Source organism: Neodiprion lecontei, chromosome 3 (genome assembly GCF_021901455.1).
Source record: "Neodiprion lecontei isolate iyNeoLeco1 chromosome 3, iyNeoLeco1.1, whole genome shotgun sequence".
NCBI classification, from domain to species: Eukaryota; Metazoa; Arthropoda; class Insecta; order Hymenoptera; family Diprionidae; genus Neodiprion; species Neodiprion lecontei.
In genome coordinates this window covers 3,378,022-3,404,774 of record NC_060262.1, presented here as the reverse complement: position 1 = coordinate 3,404,774, position 26,753 = coordinate 3,378,022, and the positions used below count along the sequence as shown (strand labels likewise).

Here is a 26,753-nt window from a genome sequence, read left to right as displayed (position 1 = left end):
ATTGTGAAAAAAAAACAAAAACAAAAAAAAATGAAATGAAATGAAACGAAATCTTCAAATTCCTGCAGCGAATAATCGATCATCGACGAATAAAATGATGAGACTTTGGTACAATAGAGTATTAAGAATAAGAATGCGTTATTTTTCACGCATTAATACGCATTGCGGGGTTTCAAAAAATGTATAACTGACTTTACCCCGAGGACCCGAAAGTCCACCGAAGAATAACGGCGAAGTTAGGCTGAACAGGGTATACAAAGTCGAGTGGCATGCCCCTCTGAGTATATAAAAGTATACAGTATACAGTATACAGTATACAGTATACAGTATACAGGACGAATACACGGGGAAGAGCGAAGATGAAGAATAGGTGGACGTGTACGCGGTGCGTGGAAGATCTTCGGGATGTCAGTCAGTCAGTCGGTGGTTAGCCGTGATCGAGTAAAGACGAACGGATTCGAGTCGTCCGTTGCGCGAGGAATTTTCTCCTCCACCCGGATAAATAAAATCAAGGAAAAGCTGCGCGATGAACAATAAAGACGGTGCTGAACGATGTGCGGTATAAAAATAGCGGGGAAAGCAAATTTTTTTTTATTATCGTTACCGCAACAATTCACCGCGAGAGTATTTTATCAATCGTAAGAAATAATTGAAGAAGCTCGAACAAAAAATTACGAAAAAACCTGCGGAGGTAGTGATTGTTTGAAATTTGTTGTTTTCGTTTCTTTTTGTTTTTTTTTTTTTTAATAACGTATTTTACCTACTCGTACGCAACGACTCAATATTTATTCCACAGCGGGAAAGCGATCGTTATTATTATTATTATTATTATTATTATAAAGGTGCGGATTTACAGGAGACTCAATTGTAATGATAATAATAATTAACGTAAACTGTATATTAAATCAAATATTAAATAATTGCATAACGGTGTTTGTTAAAATTTACGCCGTAATACGAATAACCAATTATGTACAAGGAAAAATGACGGTAAATTGACATTATCGTGAATATAAATGAGTGTTTAGTTAATTACCGTTTCCTAAGAGCCTTTGCATAGATATATAGTATACATAATTGAATGCCCATGTAAAACTTAAAGGTGATATTGTTGTACATGTACTCTGTGCAAACGATTCAGTTTCAAAGTGTTAAATTGATCTTCGATACGTAATAGCAATAATAATAATAATTGTTATTATTATTGTATGGGAATAGACGTATGTATGTAAATGAAAGAAAAGTTAACGAAAAATAAAAAGTAAGAGATGATAATAATCGCGTAGATTATACAGGTGAAAATTATGTCACTGATCGAGACCGTCGGGACGGAGCTTGCGGATAATTTATCATCGTGAAAAGGGACGAGGAAATTTTTCGCAAATATGACATCGACGTGCGGAAGCACCAAAAGCCATCCGGCTTTGACTACGAGCAGCTTTTACAGACCGGGAAGCTATCCTTATCAGGTATTGATGAAAATAAAAATATTATCATTGCGTATCAGAAATCAAAAATCAGAAATTATTTATTATCAGCCTGCCTGCCTGCGATTTGTTTCCGCTTTGCGTGGTGAAACGTATCATTGAATATTCGAAAAGGAGGAAAATTATCGTGGAAACGAAAAAAAAAAAAGTATGTTTTCTCTGTAACGATTTTTTCTTTTTTTTTTTGTTTATCACAATCGATTCGCACGAAACTTGAATGCTTTTTCTATTCGTTTTAACGATCATTTTTCCATCAACGTGAAATAATCAAATTTATTTACTACGAATAAATTGAACAATTTTCAATCGACTTGTACATTTAATTTCGCAAAATTGATATAATCAGATGAAATTTTTTAATCGCGTCGAGTTTCCGGTTTGATTTGCAATTTATGCAGGCGAACGTTACTCAAACAAGGTAATATAATTAATACAGATATATAAATGCAGTATAAATAAAAGGCAGGGAACGCGTAAAAAAGTTGAGTAGGAAAAAAAAAAAAACAGAAAAAAGAAAAAATTAAAAGAAGCGAATCAGGGATAAAAGCGGAAGAAATACGCTTAGATGAATATCTCGACGGGATGTCGATGAATCAGCGTCGACTGCAGAACCTTTTTAATACTTTATGCACATCTGTGTGTACGTGTGTGTGAAATACGTGTACGTATATCTTGCGTAATTTTCATTCGAGCTCAAAGACTGCAAGGCCAAGGCCCAGAAAACAACGACGATTGCTGCTCGTGAATGCGTGGGAACAATTAACCGTGCGAGTCGAGATTATCCATTGTTTACAGATAAATTTTTAATAACTTTAATCGATTCAACGCACTATGTTGTACTTAAGAGTAAAACAATAATAAAATAGCGACGGAGATCCTGTACTGATAAACATTTTCTAAATTGGTGTTCGCGTGATCGTGAGGGAGTAAAAAAAAAAGAAAAACTCCCTTCGTCTGTACGATGTTTTGAAAAATCAAAGAAAAAGAAAGAAACAAACAAACTTCTCACGATATTATTATTCAAAATTCCCGGAGGCTGTTGCGGCAAAAGAACACCGGAAACGTTGCACGTTGATGATTAGACTAAGAAAGAAGAAGAAGAAGAAGAAGAAGAAGAAAGTTAAAAAAAACGACCCTTCGAGACATATACAAGATAAAATACATAGAAAGAGAGAGAAACCCGAAGCGAGATTCGAGAAAGCTCAGGTCGAATAAATGTTTTTAACAATTGAGATGACAACGTTATCGTTAATTTAGTCGGTAAAAATCGCGGCTGACGTTGGGTTAGGTATACAAACAATCGCTGCGACATAGTTGCATCAACATCGCGGGTCTCGCTTGAGTGAAAGATAAAAAAAAAAATAAGAATAAGAATAAGAGGACGAAGAAAAAGAGAAAAAAAAAAAAAAAAGAGTAAAAATTTTGAGAAGGGATCTCGAGGTTTCCTCCGCTCGTCTCTCTGCAACGCATGCTTAACGATATATTTGGTTAAAGGGAAGGAAAAACGAATGAACAAAATAACGATGATGGTAATAAAAAAAGAAAAAGGAAAATGAAAAAAAAGGTAATGTGAAAACGGAAAAGAAAGAACGAAACACGCTCGACTTCACCTGTCCGACGATGTTGACGTAGGCGGGGCACGACACAAGACTCTTTTGTAGTCTGTCTACTGCTGATCAAACGTTTACTCAACGACACGAAAATATAAAAATCTCGAGACTGAGCTGTAACAAATCACATAATACGATCCTTGATACGACACCGCGGGAACTCGACTTTATTTATTTTTATTTACTTTTTACTACTTTGTTCCGACAAAAGAAACACAATTTTTATTTCACCGTCAAGCACGATGCATATGTTAATATGTTAATAATTTTGTAAATGTGAAAAATGACGAGGAAGAAGCTTGCGGATTGAAAATTGCCTACATGGTGAAGTTCAGAGGAGATCGTAATAAAATAACCCGGATGAAAAATTGTTTCTTTTTTCTTCTTCTTCTCCTTTTTCTCATTCTCTTCGTTTGAAGGGTTCAAAAATTATTGTTACCGAATCAATTTTACAAATCCACTGAATACGATACCTACGTATCGAGTTATATCCCTAAATATTTGACGATGCATGCTTGAAGTAGAAATTGAAAAAACGAGAAAAAAAAAAAAAAAAAAACATTTATAAATATCTAGACGGAGAATTAATGAAACTAAAGTCAACTAAAAATTCTTCCGAAAAATTCAGGAATACCGAATATACCTACAATAGATTATAAATAGTAGAAGATCCGCATACTTGGAAATTTTGAAAATTTTTTAAATCGTGTTTCGCAGTAATTATAACAAGTTATTCGGGAGTTGCCCGGAATAAAAAATCACATAACTCGCCAGGTGTATTAAATGCAGGCGCGTGTTAGAACCGGATACATGTATTAGTATGTATTACATACACGTGTAAATATATATATATAATATATAATTTTATATATATTAAAATTTATTTTTTATTTTTGAAAGTTAAAAAATTTTTATAACAAGCTGTTAATATTGTTTTTTGTTATAAAGAATTAATTGTTCGATAAAATTTCTTAATATTTAGTAAAAAAAAAAAAAAATTTGTTACAAAAGATACCCAAAAATCATTTATGTGATATTTTTAACCTTTATATTTGTGTATTTGTGCTATTTGTGAGTCAAGTATTGAATTAATTGGCAAAAAAAAAAAAATTTACAGCCTCAGGTTAACAGAATTAAAGTAATTTTGCATAAAAAATAATATAAATACGGCATATGATATTGTTTTGTAGTTTTATTGGAAGATATTCGAAATTTTTGATTAGTGTTATTTTTGATCGCTGATATCTTTGAAACGGTTGATCTGAGGAACTTTGATCTTCGGACGTTTTTCGTAGAGCGTGAAATTTCCTACAAATCTTTTTTTTCACATTGTTGTTACGATGAACCGTTCCAAAGTAATAAAAATTCTGAAATAAAAAAAAAATTTTCCCGTGTTATTTAAATGGAAAATAAAGAGATCGATAGAGGCAAACCTTCCTATTGATATTAGGAGCTCATACTGACGCTAAAATTTTTGTTTTTAGGTATACTATCAATTTTTGGACATATATATATGTATATATAAATATACACGTGTACATACCGGCTGCCTATAATACTATTTGGTATTCGATCGGAAGTGTGTCAGTGACATAACAGTACTTGGGCGTCGTAAAGAACGGTCCTTTTCTCCCAAGGCATGGGCGAGTTATTACGCGGGTGGGCGCAGAATCCTAGACTCATAGACTCGCGTATTATGCACAGCTAGGTCAGTGTCACTGACAAGTGTTTCACGACCAAACTGCGACTAAGGAATTTTACGAATGAGAAGAAACTGGGAGTTGGTGAAGATGTGAAAAAAATTTCAAGTTGAAAGGAACGTTAGTTTCGAGCAATTTCGTTTAACTGTGTATTATACGATTATGTGGCGAGTATCTTTAAGCTCAAGTCCCGATTTTGAAAAGTTCCGAAAGCGCCTAATTTCCAATTATTTGGCGACGAAACTCGAAGTAAAAAAAATTTAAAACATACACTGAGAAAAATTTTTAGTACCGGTTTATACCGCTCGGTCCATAAACTATTTTCATTTTTTACCGCAAACGACAAAATATAGTTCTAGGTAGATAATGAAAATTAGTTTTATAGCTGTTACCGGAAAGTCTGGTACGAGATGAGGGAAAAAAAAAGAAAAAAAAAAAAAAAAAACTTTCAACGCAGAATGCAAATTCGCGAAACTTGATACGTTACAAGTTTCTGATACCCGTTTACTTTTTTATTATTGAACCGATACTCGACGTAACCCCAAAAAAGCGCCGTTCTGTTTCTTCTTATTCTACAGCTGACTGTGTAATTCGGAATCGGAAGGTGCTGAGGAATTCCGAGGTTCTAGCTGAATTCTAAGCTCTGATCGAACCTTCCATCGCATTCCATTCTCCAGCTGCAGCGCCGGTTACAAAATTCTGGCGACCGCATTTTCTCCGATCATTTTTACGTTCCACAAACTGGCCGTAAAATGAGAATAAAAAAAAAGTTCAAACAGACTTAAAAACGTAGCTCACGATATCAAACGTAAAGCTAATTTTGAAGCTCAAAAAGAACGGCGAAAAAGAGCATAGATATTTATTTACAAAATTCAAGCTTTCACTGAATATAGAAGAAAAAAATAAAAATAAAATAAAATTATACATTCCACAATCATATTAGATATATGAAATTTTCAAGTTCTGTTTGTATATATTTGAAATAAAAACCTATATACTTCATCGACAAATTACGTGTTTGAGTATGATCATTATTTTTTTTTTTTTTTTTTAGTTCACGAGAAATGAGACAACGCGGCGTGCACGATATTAAACAATAATAACAACAACAACAACAATAATAGTAATAAAAACCAGAATAAAAATAAAAATGTTCGAATTAACACACATTCGAGTTTTATTTTTTTTTTATTTCAACCTCGATACGTGTGAAACTAGTCTACCGGTTTATCGAAAGCAGACGACGCGCAAGAGCGCGAGCGTAACAAAGTGTAATAGTAATAGTGATAGCAATAGCGCAGTGCGAGGCAGCTATAAATAGAGAAAAGAGGTAAGAGGAGCAGGATAGGCAGGACAAGCTTAGGAGAGCCGGTACTGTGGGAACCGACGACCTCTTACGGAGTCGAAAGAAAGAAAGACACCGAGGTCGAAAAAAGTTGTATTGCCCGATCATCGTTCCTCGCTCTCGTTCGTGCTACACGTTCTCGACCGACGACGACGACGACGATACTGGTTAAATAAAAATGTAATACCGAGCTGTGTAATCCCCGCGATGTAAAAAGAAGAGCATCGATATAAAACGAATGGGGCAAAAAAAAAAATAAATAAATAAAATAAATAAAAATTCGAATCGACAGGATATGACGTCAATTCCCCTCGAAGTTTGATTCTTCTCTTTTTTTAATTTAATTAATAATAATTAAATCAAAACTCCAAAAAAGAATTCCATCGGAATTGTCTCTGTGTACCTGTGTGTATTTTTTTTCTCATTTTTTTTTTTTTGTATACGATTTTTTTTTTTTCAACGAAATTAAACTTAACCGAGATTTACTCGATTACTTTAACGCGTATTCTACGCGCAAGATGAAATTAAAAACGTAGCTCAATCTGAACTGCGAAGGATGATTTTTTTATTTTCCTTTTATTGTTATATTCAAATTTGAAAAACTAAGAATGATCGTTTCGTATATATATACATATATTATATTTCTATAAATAAGGGTAAAAAGCAACAACTAAGTTGCAAAATTTTTTTAACAAATTAACATCAAATTGTACTGCTTTTCTAACTCTGTTTGTAGAAAAACTATTGGTGAAAATAAATCTGGCCCGTAACTTTTGCTCGCAGCTGTATGTTGCAACATGTGACAAAATCGTATAATTAGTTTACAACGTGTTCTACGAAGAAGTAAATAAAACTTGTAAATTGAATGTCATTCTCCATTTTTTTTTTTTTTACAAACAACGATTGCTTCCTCCGATCACCTGACCAATTATCCAGTAATAACGAACAGCAACGAAGCGGCGAATGAATATAAATCGTGCATTTCTCAGCTGATGAAAAAAAAAAAAAATAATAAATAAAGCAAAGCTCTTCAGATTGATTTGTCGATCGTACAAGATGGAAAAAAAAAAACAAAAACGCGAACCAATATCTATAATAACATGGCAGTTAATCAACAAAAATCTGATTACACACTCTGAACATATATTCTGCAACGTATTTATGAATCAATTTTGTCAACCCTTCAAATTGTGTTGTCCACGTAGCGTATGATTAAAAGTCTGAAGCAAGAAATATGTGAAAAAAAAATATTACGAGTTGGCCAATTGACTTGGTGTGTTTGCAGGAAAAACTAGCGATTCGTATACTTGTGTTTAATTGTAAGAGATCAAATATATATATATAGGCATGTAACGTTTTTTTCGTCTAGAGATGGGCATCGCACAATGCGATTCACAGTTAAGTTAGGTTCAACGTACCAACTTTTGTTACACTATATCAATAGCGTGAATGTGTCTGTGCTCTGAATTATATATATATATATATATATATATACACATGTAATACCAACTGCACATACGTTTAGTTGCAATGAGAGATAATAGCGGGAGTTTAATCGAGAATCGTGAGCTCGTTTCAACAAATGCGTTACAATGTACGAGTAGAATTTTGTTTTCTTCGATTCCTCCTCGATGTAACTATTGTTTCTTAATTTGCGTCTGATCGGATTTTAAAAAACACTGGAATAAAAAATTCCCTGACGAATTTAATTGGATTTGGGATAAAAAAAAATATTTGATTCCGATAAAATCGATTATTTTTTCTCACAATCGGTTTCAATTTATGCGATTTAAGTATGAAGTACTCTGAACATATAAAAAAAAATTCCCACCAAAGCCTAGCTCTTAATTTTAATTTTAAGTACTCGCTAAATGAATTTGAAATTTTCCCATTTAATTAACACGTAAAAATAATTGTTTTTTTTTTTTTGTCAATTATCTACAGCATCGCGAGTTTTCGTACCATTTAATTGACCACGGCCGGAAGTTTTAGAGGGATCCTTCCTCTTTAAAAGTTCCTCTTTAAAAGTATACATATAATATTCAAGTCCAGATTATACGCATATTATTACAACTACTGTAATAATCCTCGACGTTTTATAGCAGCCACACGTCGATTATAAATATCATATCCGTATGAATATGTATGTATAATAATTTCCACACGCAAATTCTTAACAGCGTCTTCGTCGGAGATCGACGTGTCCGATAGTACGTTATAAGTAATGCGTTATACGTAAATCTTATACATATACCTATTACATACGTGTATATATATGTATATATATGATGCCAAGCCGTGAAAGAAACAGCCGGAATTTGTATAGCTTAGGTATGCACAATGTGTGGGTATAGGTTAATATGTGTACGTATATTTACCAATAGCGCATTAGCATCGTCATACGTGTTTCCGGTATACGCCTTATTCGTTAGATACGAACGACGATTTTATCCTCGCTGATTCTGGGTTATACAAGTCAAATTTTCGCGCTCTTACACGTAACCAATTAAAGGTAATGAAAATAGTCTTGTTAGATTTTGAAGTTTAAAAAAAAAGAAAAAATCGTAATTAATAATAAAGTCGAATATATAAAAAAAATTGATATTTTTCGTGATTCTTTTACGTTCGTACGAACTTTCTCGTATCAAATACCAAACGTAATTTCCCTGATAAATTCGTTCAATATCCATCGCATCTTCGTTGAAACGTATTCCTTGTTTTTTTTTTTTTTTTTTTAAATAGGCACCGATATTAGCTATCAACCAAATACTTCAAAAACTTGTTTATAAACGTTAAGAAAAAAAGACAACGGCAAACTTTATAAGTAACGATTATGAAGATTTTCGTTATTATTCGATGTATACAAAATCAAAATTTATTCGTTCAAATATAAAATCAATAAAACAAAAAATATATATATATGTATGTGTGTGTTACACCATTTGCATAATACTTCAATTTTATTTGATCAAAATGAAAATTTTTATAAATTTTCTTCACAGTTGTAAAAGCAAAAAAAAAAAAAAAAATAAATGAACAATAGTAGGAAAAAGAAAAAAAAAAAGAAAAAAAACGAAACTTGATATCGAACGGATGATATTTTCTCGTTATAATTCACGATCGTATCCATAATTCGCGTCGTCTAAAATTTTATTTATCGTGGTAAATGTTAAATATTCATACGCGATACGCGCTTTGTGCGATCTCGTTAATTTGACAAGGACGGTGTTACACGCTGCGACGACCTTGTGAGATCTTTGACCTCAAATGCAGGGACTCTTTGCAATGCTTCGCTGCCTTGTGCTGCACATCTTCGACTCGCGGCGGTAAAACGAAGGACTCGCCCAGCATCCCATAGGTAATGGACCACCTCGATATAACGCGTAACGCGACAGTCTCGAAATTTGACGACAATTGGTTTTTCATGTTTACGCGATTAAGATCGATTTTTCACGATTTTACAAACGTTCCTTCATTCTTTGCTTCAATTTTTTTTTTTTTTTTTTTTTTCTTTTATTTACAGAATGAATCTCGATCAGATTTTGTCCGGCCATTGGATGGTGCGTTTTTTTTTTTTTTTTTTAACCTATAAAAATTCAATGAGAACTAGAAAGATCGATGTTAAATCATTGATATGTAATATTCTTGAGTTTTTCTGTATTATTTATGCAAAAATAAAAATGTTTGAACGGACGATAAGCATTGGAAGAGAGAGAGAGAGAGAGAGAGAGAGAGAGAGAAAAAAAAAAACACAACAACCGCTTGATTTCGAGTGATTTAAAAAGTGTAATTTGAAACGAAACTATCTATATTATATGTATTTAATAAACGACAATTATACAAAAAAAGAAGTACAAATTTGTGTGAGGATAATTCGAAATGATGAATGAAACGTCTTCTCGTAACAATGAATCTCCTCAACGATCCGACACCGAGATCTTGTATATAATATACGTAATTCGTGACTGCGGCGTCGTCAGGATCAGCAGCGCATCAGGAACGCAATGCGTCGTGAGTTATTTTAAAGAGGAAATAACAACTCGCGAGCGGCGGCGTTTTTCTTTTGCCAACAATTCTGAAACCGTCGTCGAGACAAGAACGCGATGTATAAATTCAACTCTTCGGTTTTACCCCGCGTTTGCGCAAAAAAAAAAAAAAAAAAATAAAAAAAAATGATCATTCGAATTGCAATGCGCCGGCATGCGATTCACCGCGAAATGCAACCGCTGCTGCAAGAACGAGATTACGAGGCTTCCGAGCTTGAGTCAAGGTGGGATATTTACCACCTGAGAAAACTCGCTGCGCCGTGTTCTCGTCAAACCCGCGAATGCAAGCAAGGTCGTCGATTCCGCGACACAGTTCTATATTATACACGTCATTTTCATACATACGGTAGAACCTCTTGCAAGATATATTAAAAATTCTCTAACAACAGGGAAAACATCTTTGTCCATTTCTTAGAGAAGTGGGTGAGATAAAAAAAAATCAATTTATTATCGTCCGGTTGAAAATTTGACGTATAAAAGAATTGTTTTTTTTTTTTTTTATTTTATTTCATTTTATTTTTTTTACCCAGTTCAAAAATTTCAACGTTTCTTTTCTCCAAATCGTTTGCTTGGCACATCCGGTCGCAATGTTTTTTTTCGAAACAAAATAGTTTTCTTGAAAAAAAAAAAAAGAAACAAAACCTTGGAACAATAGGCTGTATAAAATAGATTAAAGTAGAATTATAACGAAAGGTTCTACTGTATAATATCAGATGTATGCACATAAAATTATATAACTCACGATCGGACATAAAGAGATGCAAGCAACGTATTCGTACAACGCATAAATTATTTATCACCATCGTCAGCGCGGGTGTATTTTCTTATGTACATTACTATGCGGTAATTAATAATCAGCATCGTATATAAACGCTGCTCCGCTCGTAGATCAATCACGTAATCATTATTCACACGCTCGATTTTATCCGACGATTTTTCATTTCCATTTTATTTTCCCATGCATTGACTTCCTTGCAAAACAAATGGAAACAAATCAGAATCGATCGATTTAAATGTGAAAGAAGTTTGAAAAACAATAAAAAATATATATATATATATATATACATATATATAAGAAAACTTTTGCGGTTAATTTTTATTTTAAAAATCTGCACTCACGGGGAAATCTGGAAGGAGAAAAAGAAGCAAACTTCGCGGTATGTCGGCTTGCCTACCACCCAGGAGACCAAATATCGATAAAACAGCTACCTACAGAACCACCGTCGCTTTATTAACGCGACTCCGGAATATAATCACTGAACGCTTCAGCACAAGTTATAAACAACGAAACAACTGTTTGGCAAAATCCACGAAACTTGCAAAACTTTAAACGAGTTATCTACCGATAACTCGGTAATTGCGTTTTACCGATATTTGTTCCCCTGAGAGACAGGCAATCCAAGATACCGTGGCGTTTACTTGGAAACACCCGGTATAACGAAGATGAAGAGCTGATCTATCGAGGAAGAGGAGGAGGATGATTTTTCAGTTTTTACAAGAGCATGTTCTAGCTGTTACCACGCTTTACGATCCGCGCAGACATAGTTAGTCGGACATGCACGGCGTCGCGTTCTAAGTGCCCGTTCGTTATAGGTACAATAAACCTTAGAACGTGAGACGCTACGTTTAGTTGTGCAAAAAGGCCCTTTTTTTCGCAACGCGTGGTAAAACTTTGCGAGTAACTAGTAAGTAAAAGGGGGAGGAAGAAACGGGAGAAAAAACGACGAGGACGATTCGAGCGGAAGGGGAAAAGGATAAAATTGAGGATGGTTACACTTCGCGTCATACGGAAATTGTTGTTATTTACTCATGCGACGTACACTATAAAACACGGCTCAATATAATTCGGACGTATCTGGGAACGATCGAACGACTCGAGAATTTATTCCCTTCGTCTATGTAATACACAATTTTCCACAACTGTGTAACAGTAGTCGGTTTTTACCAACTCAAAATATAAAACACTCTACTTAAGAGATGCGAATTACTTTACCGATGATCGACGATTTTATCAAACATGTCGTTTAATTATTTCATCAGTCGTCGTAGATTACTATTATTATTACTTTATTACAACTTTATTGCACAAATTTATTTCTCCAAATAAGTGTAATACTGAATATAAGTTATACCTGTAGTTTTTTTTTTTTTCTTTTTTTTTTGTTTCTAGCGAATTATACAAATCCCTGATTAATTATTTATTATTTATTTGTATATTAAAAATCTTTCAACGGTGTGTGAAAATTTGCAAAAATTAAATCAACCGATGAAATAATACAATAAGCGTTTTACAAAGCGTGTGAGAGCATTAATACGACGGCCGCGAAAAAAAGGGTGTCAAGTAGAATTCCGTTACGGCGAAGAGACACGTAAGCGCTATGCGCCGCATATAGGTAGTAAAGTTGTGTACAATAAACGTGCTATGAAACCTGTATAAGGCTATATCAGAGGAGAATTGGTTCATGTATCTAGGATAGATACGGTACCTATAAGAGCGTCCTTGCGGTCGCATACATAAATATATACTCGTACATGTATATATATACACATACATACACACGCATGTGCCTATGATGACCTGTGCCAGATATCGATAATCCTTTGTACGTGTAATTGCAACGTTAAAAGGTCAGGAAAACTCGGTAGAGTAGAAGTCAATCGGAATAATGGAAAAAAAAAAAAAAAAATAATATATTACCCGGCATTCCCGCAGCTTTTATAGACAACATGGCGTCGCGCCGGATGGTCAGCTGATCGTTTCGGGCGAGTTACGCGAGTGTCGAAGCACGGAATAAGGCGCGCAAGCTTTTAACCTCTCGTTTTTTGCCATGTTGAATTGACAGAAGGTCAAGGGTAGCGAGACAAAATCAATTAATTTTATAATTATTCAAATACGATGAGGTTCAACGTTCGATACATTGAATTTGAATAAATATATCGACGGATAGGTAAATCTTACACGATTTTGATTGTAAAAAAAAAAAACAAAAAAAAAAAAGAAACAAATCTGCGCAAGGTTTAATTAATGTTGCGCGCGTTTTGTTTTATTCTAGTTTGATACAATACGTAAATTGATAGATGAACGAATGAAGGAATGTGTATGAGTGTAGATTTTTGCATAATGATTTCGTCACGGATTATATCCGGCATTGATCATGCGTCGATATATTGAATAATATAATTCAAGTCACGAACGCGGATATATAATGCATTGAAAGAAGAGCGTTTTCGATTGCTATTGAGGAAGCTTGATGCAAGGATTTGGCGTCTGAACATTTTTAATCGCGACCATGAACTGCCTAAATTGACTCACAATCAGACAGTCTCGAGTATAGGATGCAGGTGACGTTTTATCGCTGCACGGTCAAACATACTAATGACCGACAAATTGACAGGCGATGACAGGTCGTTGGTCACGAATGTAAAAAAAAATTTAATAAATTCTTTTCATATATATCCACGCTATTATTATATTATTCAAATTTTTCACTTTGTATTTTCTGAACAGAAGTTTCATTTCGTTTTTTTTTTTTTTCGTCCTTCTTTTGTACCATCGGTAAAAAAAATCGTCTTTCCGACTCTCGGAAAAAGACTTTTGCGATGACGGAATATTTTTTTTCTATCTTTTTCACAATCGGCGAATGCAGGAATATAGAAGAAACTGAAAATTAAGAAATCAACGCTCATTGAGTCTAACGGATGAATCTAACGGGAAAACGACTGAAATTTAAAGGAGAAGAAAAAAAAAAAAATTTGTTCCACTAATTGCCGCACCGTTCATGCATGGTAGATAATTTATTTGCGCGACAAATATTCAAATTAATCAAAACACGACGCGCGCTTAGCGCGTCCGTAGACGGTAATAAAATTACGCAATTGGTATAAAAACCGTACTTATTACCAGCTGTTTTCTTTTTTTCTTTTTTACGCAACCTTCTTGAAATAATTTCACACGTACAAGGAAAGCAATCGAATTCACGATTGGACTGCACGATATTTTGTTGATGGGGAAAAATAAAAATAAAATAGCATTCATCTCAAGTGTTTTTCTTTTTATATTAGGGATGTAAAAATCGACTATACATTAATCGACTTTTTTTCAATAACCAAGGAATACACATTTTTCTTCAATTAATTCGTCATTATTTTATTTGTTTTAAATTTTATATTCTTACCAACTCGGAGTGCCTAAACTTTTGTATACACACCCGTCATTTTTTCCGCTCATTCTTCGTTAGCATTGACAGTGGAAAAAATACGCGAGGAATTCAGAATAACTCGAACAATATGAATGAGTGGTTTAAAAGTTTTTGGAAAAAAAAAAAATAAACAAAGAATGGCAAAATAGAAGAAAGTAAAGACAAAATGGATAAATATTAAATTCAAAAATTGAAGAATTAAACATTCGGTATAAATTGAAAAGAGTAAAAATATATAATGAAATATATATATATATATAAAGGTACCGCTTGTTTTGCAAGTTATTACAATGTAATAGTTTACAACATATGCGGCGAAACTAGATGATACGATGAACAAAATTACACACCGTGTATGCGTGCGTGTAAGCTACGTGTGATACGGAATGAGTTTCTAACGGTAAATCGTTGATAGAGATAATATCTGAGTAGCGAGCAGCATCCGCAGCTGCGCTGGAAGAGGAGGTGTAAACAAGGAAGAAGAAGAAACTACAGGTTCCTTTTTTTTATACATTTTTTTTCTCCTTTCTCTCATTTGCACTCCTTTTATTTACTTAATTTTATTTATCCTCATCGCGTTATCTCGCCAGGTTTTTGAACCTTCGTTTCTCTCATTAAAGTTTACATTCTTTTTCCCCATCTCAAGCACGAATTACGTTTCAATGGCAGAATATTTCGTCACGTAAGTTACAGGAATCAATAATTCAACTGATTGACGTTTAAACGATACATATAATCGATTGTGATAACGTATCGGTGATAAAATTCTTCGCCGGAGTGAAATTCGTATGTTGTGAAGTCAGTGTACGAGAATTTTTGAAAGAAAGAAAGAAAAACAAACAAACAAACAAGATTTATAAAACTTGTTTTGAAGTTATAAAACTTTTTCAAAACATATAACGAATTTCTGACTGTTGAAAGAACGGAAAGAGTTTCAAGTTTTGTTAAAAGCGAACGAACTTTCTGAAAATCGGGAAATTGTAACGATAACGTTTGAAAAAAAAAAAAAAACCAAAAAATGAATACAAAATTGGAAAAATTAGTTGAACGAAGAAGGAATTTTAGCGAAGAAAAACAAACCTGCAAAATTATTTACTTCATGTATTGAATTAAAATACCTAAAAACTATTATAGACCCAAATTCAAGCTTCCACATAGCCAAATTATGACGATTTGCTTATGACAAATTTTTATCCCCACCGTTAAGTCGGATAGATAAAAACATATTGCACATTATACGCGTAAAAGTACTGAAATTTCAAATTCATTTAGAATTGTGAAACGGCTCCTTATATCCGATCCTCCGTTACAAGCGCAACTGTTTTAAACTCGATGTGCGAATGGCTGCGGTTAGTTTATTATTACATTTTACACATATTACATATTGTTATTATTAGTTTTTTTCAGTTATTTCATGTACACCACATTCATCGCGTCAACGTATTGCAGTGCGAATTCTGTCTGAGCTCGTTTTTGCTCACATCTGTGCGTTTTACACATCTAAAATTATTGAAAATTAGCGTAAAAAAAAACGTCTAACACAGTGTCGAAAGGAATTCCCAACCAATCAATCACGATTAACGAAAGACTTGACTGTAGATTTTTACTTGATCGTTCGAAAATGTTTGTTATACACATTTTAAGTGTCGATTATTTGAAATTTTAACAATATTCTGACAATTGGAAATCACGTATCAGTTTTTAATGCGATAAACTGATAGCTGATAATACAAACATTTATTTTTTATGACGAAACGCAAATTAGAACAGAATGAAAACAATCGTTTCGTTGATTAAAATAATATTATAATTCGATAAAATACGTACAATAGGGCGTACAATTATAATTATAATCAGCATAACTGTATTTTCTTTTTTTTTTTTAATTCCTCTCACGTTTTTTCGTTACAGAGCGAATATTACCTGCCGCCAAGATCAGCTTGGTACAGAGTGCCGCCCCACGTTAATAAAAACGGTAAAAACACAACAAAATGGAAAATCGGTAGCGCCGTGCTAATCATTTCTGCTATGCTCGTGCTAATTGCCGTTTTAGCCGTTGCTGGTTTGGCTTTATGGATGGGTGGTGAGTGAAATTTATAAAATTTTTAGCATCTCATTCATCGTACGAAACACATTTTTGCATAGAATTTTTTTCCAACTTCTTTTTGACGGTCAAGATCGCGATTTATTCGTCCTTTTTTTTTTTTTTTTTAAAGTTACTAACCAGATCTAGAAAACCAACTGACCAGAAAATATAATTAATTAATTTTGTTCATTCGTTTCAATCTGTTACAGCTCTCAGGAATGACCCTAAAAATGGTGAGAACAGCTTTAAAATATTTGAATCGAATTTATGTAATGCATATTATCGCGAAGAATAATTCGGGATTGTGAATAGAAATTTTCAAAAACTTAGAATAGCCAGTAAAATCTCTAACGCCTTTACCAAACTGGTAAAGTTTTGTTAAATGAATTGAACTTTTATGTCACATTATTTATTTATTTATTTTTTTTTTATTTTTAATTAATTAAAAAACATTGTTGATAATAAAAAATTTTTTTTAATGCATATCGATCATTTTTCCGTAGCTGTAACAGGATTCGCGTGCAGCTTTCGAGTTTCGAGTGGAGAGCGTTACTATCCGATGTTGAAGCTGAACACGAGTATGGCATTCCGTGAAAAGGAACGGAAGTACAAAAATATAGTAAGTGAAAAGTCGTTTTAAAAAAAAATTGTCGCTTAGTTTTTAGTCTACTGTAACATGTTAAAAAAGAAATGAAATCGGAGAGATCGATCTGGGATACCTTTTTTGTTGGAATCGTACGAAACAGAAAAAAAAAACCTTCAACGCGTTTTACAATTTTTAGTATCTCCAATTTGCGATACGAGTGAAAAAATAGAGAAACTTTCCATTCCATACAGTTCGAGCTGCTGTTCAGAAGAAGCGTGTTAGCCCCTGCGTACAAACAAACGTTTATCGACAAATTTGAAAACGGCACGCTCAAGGTATTCTTCAGAGTTTATCTCGACCGCAGGAAGCTACCCAAATCCATTAGCAACGTTGAAGATACCATTGCCGATATACTGGCGAAAGAAACTTACTCGACGTCATCCTTGTTCAAGGACATGGAATTAGACTTGGCGAGCATCTCAGTTAAAAGTAAGTCGCATTTTGTGCAATTTAAAAAATGAGAACAAACATTCGGTAGTTAATTATGAAAAGATATCCAGAATTCCAAAATGAAATGAAGTTTAAAATTCATTTCAGAGTAAAGTCTGTACAGTGGAATCGATCGTATATATATTACAGAAAAAACGAAGGATTTTTATTGGATACTAATTTTCAACTATGTTCAATCCGCGAAAAAACTTCACATTCGGTAGATACTCTTTAAGAAATTACCCGATTCATGCGAGGAGAATAAATAAATCAAGTTAAAACAACGAAAGACAAGCACTGTATTAACTTCAAACATTCGTTTCCATTTTTTATTTTATTATTTTTTTTTTCTACGAAGCGCTCGATCAAGACGGAGGAGTACCAAACAGACCACAACAGCAACAACAGCAGCAAACAGCGCGAAAAAAGAACACGATGATAACGAAAAACGGTCTTCTGCGACCAAGCATTAGAAACACTTCATCATCATCATCATCGTCGTTATCATCGTCGTCGTCGTCGCCATCATCAACAACATTGAGTCCGATTAAAACGGATCCAGACGAGGCAAACATCGACTTCAGTAACATACCGACGATTCAAGGCACCTACAAAGTGACTAAACTGAACGGAACGGATAGTCCAGAAATCGCGGAGAGAAGTCGAAGCACTTCAACGACCGTCGTTCCCCCGGAAACGACCGAAAGAATGGTAAAAACGACGCGAAAAGAGGTCGAGACGACGTCGAGCAGCACGGAAACGTCGAAGCCGGAAACGACGAGCTCGAAACCTAAGGTGACGGAAGTTTCGACGACGAAGAAACCCTTCAAGGACTTCGTGGATCCGGAATTCGAGACGTCCCCATGGCGCCCGATAATCCCGGGCTTTGTGAACGCGGAATTGAGGCTCAAATTAAACGACGAATCCGTTCCGTCGACGGTACCAGAAGTTCCCAGCATCGCGTCGAAAGTCGACGAACCCTCCCTGCTTCCGGTGTTCGAAACGATCGGCGAAACTACGAGCCGAGATTCCGAGGATCACACGGACCGAATAGTGCCTCAGGAGATGGTGAACTTCAGGGTGAACGGCAAGTTCAAAAATAAGATACCGACCCAACCGTCGGACGAACCCCTGTTCAGAGACGAGGTGGTGAGTCTACCGATCGACAAGGAGGTCAGAGCCGATTCTATCGAGATAGCGGACTCCGAGCCGATCCGGAAGACGTACAACGTCAGGGTCTTCTCTACGGGCAACGTTCCGATTCCCGAAACCGAAAGTAGCGCGATTTTCGGCGTCCAGAGTGAGCCTGAAGTGGCGGGTATCGGAGAGGCTGAGGTTGTACTGGACGTCGATGAGCTCGAGGGAAGAAATCGGTTCTCCGAAATCGAGGCTAGCCTCGAGGACGCCATGCAGGATCGCAAGGCTGTTCTTCGGGAGGCGATTTCCCGACGTGAACCGGTATACACGAGCTACAAGAGCCCCGATCTGAACGGAGAGGCGAAGCCGATCCTGGTGGAGAACCCAGGGACCTTGAGACCGTTCAGGCACACGATACCGGTCGACAAGATAGCTGAAGCGGAGAACGAGGATGAGGATCGGGATCGAGAGGGACCGTCAAGGCTGGAGGAGAAATCGAAGCTGGAATTCGAGGAGCAGCGACCGCCGATCAGCGATTTGACTACCTCGATAACGATCGACGATGACAAAACCCTGAAGCACACAACGACCGAGATTTACTCGGAGATTCTTCATCCGTTGAACAAGAACAACGGTCAAAAGTTACAGAGGCCAACGGAGAAGCTTCAGCAGCGGGAGGATCCGATTCCTCAGAGCGTCGTTAACACCGGTAGAAATTCGACGTTCGTAGAGATCGAAACTGTGAAATACACGCCTGGTAGTGTGAAAAACGAGTCCCTGGTAAAGAAGGATGGTGAGAGTGATCGGGACGAGGCAAAGAGGGAATCTGAACTCAAGTCAAAGGTCTACAACGACACGTTAAAGGCGAACGTCGTCGAGAATCTCGTCACGTTGGCGCCGGTGAAAAGCAACAGTGGAATCGGTAGACCGATTCGACCTCGACCCAGACCTCCAGGGGCTTCCGGTAATTATACGGAAGATAATTACGACAGCGAGGGTGGCGAATTGCCGATCGAGGATATCGTCGAGGTTGCCGATCGAAGCTATGAAAAACTGCGAACAGCGAACGAGGAGAAACCGGAAGAGAAGGATGAGGAGGGAGCCGGAAGTCCGGACAAGTCGACAAAGCCGGATCGGCAAGTCGTTGAAGTGATAACGTCGATCAGCACGAGGGTATCGGAACCGGAAGTGCGAATTTCTGATTCGAAAATCGGTGGAAGTCAGCGAGCGAAGATCGAGGCTCCGGATTTTGGAGCGAACCGATCGGAAGAGCCGCTTTTTGACGATTTTAAAAACCCGGGAAACTCTGACAGGAAGATATCAAATGCTCGGGAAAGTATAATGCTTTTGGAAAAGCTCAAGCAGTTCGCAAAGGTCAGGACTGACACCTTGACGATATCGACGAAGCAGGATGGCGAGGATGAGGTTGAGGACGATCCGTCGCGCGATCACTCGACGATACCGAGACCGGAAGTACCGAGCGGGAACCAAGGGGAAGAATTGGCTAATTTTGACAAACTAACTAAACTCGCGACAGTTTTAAGCGGTGATAAAGTCATTTCGAGTAATGATACCGACGATTTTATACTCAGTCGTGACGGCATCAAGGTTCCCACCAAAGTTCTGATCAAGGCCGAGGAAAGAACGGAGAAAATGCGATCTAGCACCGAGGAAAATCCGGTCGAGAATAACGGTGAGTAAGAGATCGAAAATATAGAATTCTTAAAAAAAAAAGAAGATAAATTCCCGCTATCGTTTTTCAAAAACACGGTTTTTCCTTCATTTTTTGACTTTACAATAATTTGAACAAATAACTGACAAAAAAAAAAAGGTCGAAAATTGAAATTTGAAACACTGTAAATTAGTCGAATGAACTGTTTTTTGATTCTCAGTTTTTTACGTTCATCGATTTTTCCTCCATCACAAAAAGCTCGTTCAACAATCTACAATCAAACGACCGTTAAATCAAGATGAGTAATGTAACAAAATTGATGAAACTCGTGATTGTGGATTATCTATATAAAAAAAAAAAAAAAAATGCACAGTGTTGTAATAAAATATTGACGACTAAACATACGTCGTTATACCGTTATACGTTAAATTAATTCGTCACAGGAGAAACGTGTCAGGGATTTCAATGCAACGATGGCAAATGCCTGCCAGCTGGTGCTAGATGCAACATGCTGAGAGAATGCGCTACGTCCGAGGACGAGTCTAACTGTAGATGCGGTGATTTTTTAAAAGCTCAACTACTCTACCACAAGATTTGCGACGGTACTCCGGACTGCTGGGACTACTCGGATGAAACCGATTGCGGTTCGTATTTCTCACTCTTATGACGTAGACTACTATTATTAAAGTTACGGCGAGGGGCAATTTCATTCAAATTACACCGATAACTCCCCATTCATATGTCTTCGATTATTCAAATTTAATTTTCTGGTCGTCTTTATTACGGTTGATATATTCCAATTTTTATCTCATCACAAAGTATTCAATATTGTCGACGAGACTCACTTTTGGTTGAGAATGTATAGCCAGAGCATCCTTAATCAGAGTCTGAATACAATAATCACTGAAATTTTCAAATCAGGTGATATTTTGTGATATCGTTGAAATCACCATATAATGTTTTGCACAAAATCGTTAAACAAATGAAATAAAATCGCATGAAATAGTTAAAAACCATTGAAAATCGTTGAGACTTTCAAATCAGTAAAATCACTGGTGAGGTTTCAGAAAAAAATAATCAAAATAATCGATCATGTAGAACGGTTGAAAACTGTCCCAAAAATAAAATGAAAAAAAAAAAAAAAAAAAAATATCATCCCCTAAATAAACGCACAGACTTTTTCTAAAAAAACAGACTGGTGCGGAAAGGGTCAATTCGTGTGCGGTAACAGCAAAGCTTGCGTGAACCCGGAAAAGGTTTGCGACGGTTTTCGGGATTGCCCGAGCGGCGAGGACGAAAAAAAATGCGCGGCTTTGATCGACGAAAACATGTCGATCGGCGAGGGTGACACGGGGGTTGAAATTGGGAGCGTCGAATCAAGGGACGCAAAGGGGGAAGAGGAGGTTGAGAGAGAGGCGACGTCAACGGAGGGCGGAAATTTTTCAAAGTGGGAAAAATATGAGGACGAAACGGGAGTGTCGGATTTTAGCGGAAAGAACGAAACCGACCAAGAGATGATGGAGTCGTCGATTCTGGAGACGACCACGTTTCGAATAGTGGTTAAATCCGGATTGGACGAAACGTCGACGAGGAAATCGCTGGATTTAAATGACGAGGAAGCGTTGAATTCGGACGGTGTTGTTTCCGGCAGGGAAATTACGCCCAATTTAAAATCCGGTTCGATTTACGGTGGAAACTCGTTTCACACGGTTGAAAAAAATTCTAACGCTGATCGTCCGATAAGTTCGGTGATCGGTATTCCGTACAGAAGCGAAATCGACGATTACAACGACAAGGGGTTTCTTAGTGTTCGGAAAAACGGCAAGTGGGGTAAACTTTGTCTCACCGGTATGGACAACCTTCTTGAGAGGAAGAGGACCATTTGGACCGTAGAGGATTTGGGACGCGCCGTGTGCAAGGCGATCACTTATCAGTAAGATTTTCAACGCGTTTATCATATTTCGAAACTTTTTTTTTTTTCTTTTTCAATGAATATATCAGCGAAAATTTCCTCAATTACTGCGAAGTTCATTTATTGATTAGAACAAACATTCGTTCAAATTTGTTATCGCAATCGTTAAATTTTTTGGTTCGCTGTTATGGATCGAAAAAATCAATAGAAAAAAAAAAAAAAAAACTGAAAGATATTTCGAATACTTGATGTTTAATCAATTGAAATATTTTATAATTTTTCAACGAGACATAAATATTTTTGAAAGAAATAGCTTGCCAATTAATTAATAAATTGCAATGAGACGTGAAACATTACAAATTCGAAAATATCAAAGCGCGTTCGTTTACGCAAAATTTCGAAAAATCGGAAAATCCTTGATTCCCCAAGTTTGAAATTAGAAGTGATTTGAACTTCTGAAATTCGAACATAAAACAGCGCCAATATAAAAAAAAAATAACAAATGCTTGGGGAAATGAGTAAATAACTGTTTAAATATACTCCGAAAGCAATGTTGGTACAAAGATGTAACGTTAAAAAAATAAACTATCGATTCACACAGGGATTACGAAAGGGTTGAAAAAGTGAGGCTTGAGAGTGAAAAAACGCAGCAACACGAGTACTACAGCTTAGTCTACAACGAAAAAACGTCAGAAAAAACAAGTCTGACATTCAAACCGTCGAACTGCCCGAGCGGAGATGTTTTAAGGGTAAAATGCAAGAATCTTGAATGCGGTGTTCGCACTCAAACGCCAACGCAAGCTAGGTGAGAAGATAAAATAATACAACATTCGATAACATCGGGAACGAAGCGTCATTCGATTGGTTACTATTCGACGATACGTTTGTTTTTAGTAAAATAATGATAATGATATCAATAATAGTAACAACGAACGAATATACGCAACCGGAATGAAAAATAATTCGCTCACCCAGATGGCCTTTTTATCGGGATTCCAGGATAGTCGGTGGCGGAAGTTCCGCAGCCGGAAGTTGGCCGTGGCAAGTTGCTCTCTACAAAGAAGGCGGTTACCAATGCGGCGGAGCCCTCGTAAACGACATGTGGATCATATCCGCAGCGCACTGTTTTTACCAGTAAGTTGATCGTTAAAATTTTGCTTTTTCTCTCAATCATCCCCCCCCCCCCCCCCCCACAGGATTCAAATAAATAATCATAATTTTCTCCTAAAGCCGTAAAAGTGAAGGTACAAGAATATGGAAAAAGTTTTCATAGTTGAATTATTTCCAAAATTGATCGAGGAAAAAAAAAAAAAAATAATATGTTTATCCTGATCTATTTTTTGTTTGTTTTGCAGTACCCAAAGCGAATACTGGGTAGCGAGAATAGGGACGACAAGAAGGGGTAGTTTTGCGAGTCCGCACGAGCAGCTGATACACGTTAATCGTATAATCCTTCACCCCGATTACATCGACAATGGATTCATAAACGACATATCATTGCTGAAACTTGAGCGTCCTGTAGTCTTCAGCGATTACGTGAGGCCCGTTTGTCTACCGAAAACCGAACCGAAAGGTGGCGAAATCTGCAAGGTTACCGGCTGGGGACAATTGTTCGAACTTGGCCGAGTATTTCGTAAGTAAAAATAATAAATAAAAGAAAAACAACAAATAAATAAATAAATAAATAAAAAAGGAAGCACGTTGTCATGTCGTAAGGAATATGACGATGATTTATAACAATTTCGCGAATGGTATTTGGCGTCACATCGAAGGCCAATTGACCCGAAATCCCGTCCACGATTCTCGAAAGTCGTCGCAAACGAATTTCTACACCCTTTTTTCCGCTTCTTCTTCTCGCTAAACTTTGCGTACAATAGAAAAGATATGTAATTACCTCAACTTTTTCACAATCTAATCCATACTTCTTTCTTCAGTCTTGCGTTGTAGAGTTTTTTCTTTATTCTTCTTCCTTTTTACTTCTTCTTCTACCAATTTGCCACGCGGAAAGTCTAGTCATATCCGAGCAGATATCATCCCGGTGAACCTGTAAATATACTTAAAAAAAAAATAATAGATGAATCCTTGAATCTCATATGCAATACATAACGTATGTGTAACACTTAGCCGCAGTGACTTTGAAATGGCTAATTTTTTCTGCGAATCGTTTTACGTTGGCAATACCAAACATTCGTAAACGTAAAAAAAACTATCGATTGTTCGTATTTTTAGGTTAGATTCAACGGTCATGGGTGATATTATGTTAACAAAGATTGAAGGTGAGCCTGTTTGGCGACCGGCCGACGGTGGCGCTGCGGGCTGATTCGGCATTGCCAACTTATGCGACTCGTCGATAAAATTAACCCACGCAGAATCACTGCGGCCAGGTGTACCTGTTCCCTTTATGTAATTCAGAAAAAGGAAAGAGATCTGTTCCAATTTCTGATCACTCAGGGTGTATAAATATGCGATAAATTTACGATTGCATCAAATTATACAGATAATACGAAAGCGTAACAAGTTTCCGTAAGATCGTTATTACGAATCTTCAGTTTTCCTTTGAAATATTACCAGAAATTAAAAAAAATATATGTATATATGTGTCAACAAGAGAAAACTGAAGGTAAATTTCGTATCGAAAATACTCGGGAATAATAATCGGGATTTCTTTCCAGCCGACACACTTCAAGAAGTCGAATTGCCGGTCATGTCTACGGACGAGTGTCGCAGAAGGACGTTATTTTTACCACTTTACAAAATAACCTCGGGTATGCTCTGCGCTGGTTTAAAAGACGGCGGGAGAGACGCTTGCCTAGGCGATAGTGGAGGGCCTCTGGTTTGCCCCGAATCGAACAATAAGTACACCCTGCAAGGTAATTAGCAGCTCGCATTAAATAAGAAAAAAAAAAAAAAAATTAACAAACAATATAACAGAATATTGAAGAAGTGTATTAAAGTGGATATTAATTTCCTTAATAGATATCTTGATAAGAAAATATCCTTAAAAATATGTACAAATGGGTTCTTTTAAAGATGCACAGGCGTGGAAAGATCGAAATCGTTCTAATTAATGAAAATTACACAAATATTTTTCACTATTATTCTAAACACCTGTGAAAAAATTTCAAAGCGATTGTCCCAACCGTACCGAAGTTATTTTACTTCTAGCTTCTCGTGATGTTACATTGAGCCTCAAAGTTTCCCACAAGAATCAATGCAAAATTACGAAAATTGAAAAGTAAAATAACTCCAGTATATTTCAGACAATCGCTGTCAAACTTTACACATGTTTCGGAAATAAAACTGAGAACAATTTGTATAATTTTCATAAACCCGTTACGATTTCTACCAATTCACGCCTGAACATCCTTTGACGTGAAAAAAAGCCAACATCGGTTGATAAAAAATCCAACATGAAAAAGAAAAATGTACAATATTGAATTAAAAAAAAATGTCGTACGATCGTGTTGAGTAAAAATTTGAAAAGTAATTGACAATCCTCTTTTTCAAGGTATAACGTCGAACGGATACGGATGCGCGAGGCCTGGGAGGCCAGGAATTTACACAAAGGTTCACAGCTATGTACCCTGGATAGAGGGTGTCATGGCAGACGACGAATTCGCCCCATCATCGTCATTTTCATTGGATTGCAAGGGTCACAGATGCCCCCTGGGACAGTGTCTTCCAAAATCACGTGTATGCAACGGGTATTTAGAATGTTCGGACGGTAGCGACGAGCTAGGATGCACCATCGACTGATTAAAAAATAGAATTGCAAAATAAAGAGTTGAAGATGAGAAGTGCGGAATAAAAAAAAAAAAATAAATAAAACTAGTATCTCATCACTGATCGTACGAGAATAATAACAATTAATATTATTATTATTACTATTATTATTATTATTAGTAGTAGTATAGTTATGACTAAAATAAACGCGCATACGATTATTAACTACGACTGTGTTGATAAGTGAAACTGTTCAGCAGACGCATTTTGACTGAGATGTGAAAAAAAGTTAAGAGGGTTAAATGAAAAACCAATTTCTCTGCGATGCAAGGAATACGAATAAAAAAAAACAAAAAAAAAAAAAAAAAGAACGATAGTGTAAACAGGCGAATAAATAATCGTTTGAGCGTAGGTGCTTGTAATATGCATCGATCGAATGCGATGCCGAATTGATAGCTAATGGTAGCGAAATGGTATTTCGCATCTTTCGTGCTGTTTTACACATGCAAACATAAAAAAAAAAAATAAAATGCAAACGGTGTTGCAATGTTAATTAATAATTAATTTTTCGTTTTTGAAAAAGTGGCAATTTGCGTGACGATATTGTACGTATAGGTATATATTACGGGGATATGTTATAATGGAGATTTGCAAAACTTATAAAATGAAAATATCGAAAAATATAATAGTTATTATTATTATTATTGTGATATATAAAAGACAATAATAAAACGGTAATTCTCAATTTCTCACGCTTGGAA

The 26,753-nt window shown here is 36.0% G+C and overlaps 1 protein-coding gene and 1 long non-coding RNA gene across 5 annotated transcripts in view; one reads left to right on the top strand and one right to left on the bottom strand.

Moving 5' to 3' along the window:
• Positions 1-23,374, bottom strand: part of LOC124293589 — a 66,091-nt gene extending 42,717 nt beyond the window's left edge. Inside the window, exon 1 of the long non-coding RNA XR_006903464.1 lies at positions 23,241-23,374. This is a non-coding gene — a long non-coding RNA (uncharacterized LOC124293589). The remainder of the gene's footprint in view (positions 1-23,240) is intronic.
• Positions 434-26,360, top strand: LOC107222192. Of its 4 annotated transcripts, none has more exons than XM_046734971.1 (14): positions 434-691; positions 843-1,469; positions 16,299-16,470; positions 16,683-16,706; positions 16,977-17,092; positions 17,311-17,548; positions 17,907-20,378; positions 20,801-21,001; positions 21,552-22,290; positions 22,871-23,074; positions 23,245-23,403; positions 23,625-23,902; positions 24,942-25,139; positions 25,778-26,360. In XM_046734971.1, exons 2-14 carry the CDS (start codon positions 1,386-1,388, stop codon positions 26,023-26,025), a joined length of 5,133 nt encoding a protein of 1,710 aa, XP_046590927.1. In that variant the 5' UTR covers positions 434-691; positions 843-1,385; the 3' UTR covers positions 26,026-26,360. The 4 variants fall into 4 exon arrangements, with proteins under 4 accessions (XP_046590927.1, XP_046590928.1, XP_015516937.1 ...); XM_046734972.1 differs by lacking the exon at positions 434-691 and having other exon boundaries at positions 753-1,224; positions 1,296-1,469; XM_015661451.2 differs by lacking the exon at positions 434-691 and having other exon boundaries at positions 753-1,469; positions 23,269-23,403.
• Positions 26,361-26,753: the final 393 nt, after the last annotated feature.

Coding starts and splice junctions, on each gene's coding strand:
- LOC107222192 (XM_046734971.1), top strand. CDS start 1,386: ATGACATCGACGTGCGGAAGCACCAAAAGCCATCCGGCTTTGACTACG. Junction 20,379..20,800: donor AAATCCGGTCGAGAATAACG/GTGAGTAAGAGA, acceptor AATTCGTCACAG/GAGAAACGTGTCAGGGATTT. Junction 21,002..21,551: donor CTCGGATGAAACCGATTGCG/GTTCGTATTTCT, acceptor CTAAAAAAACAG/ACTGGTGCGGAAAGGGTCAA.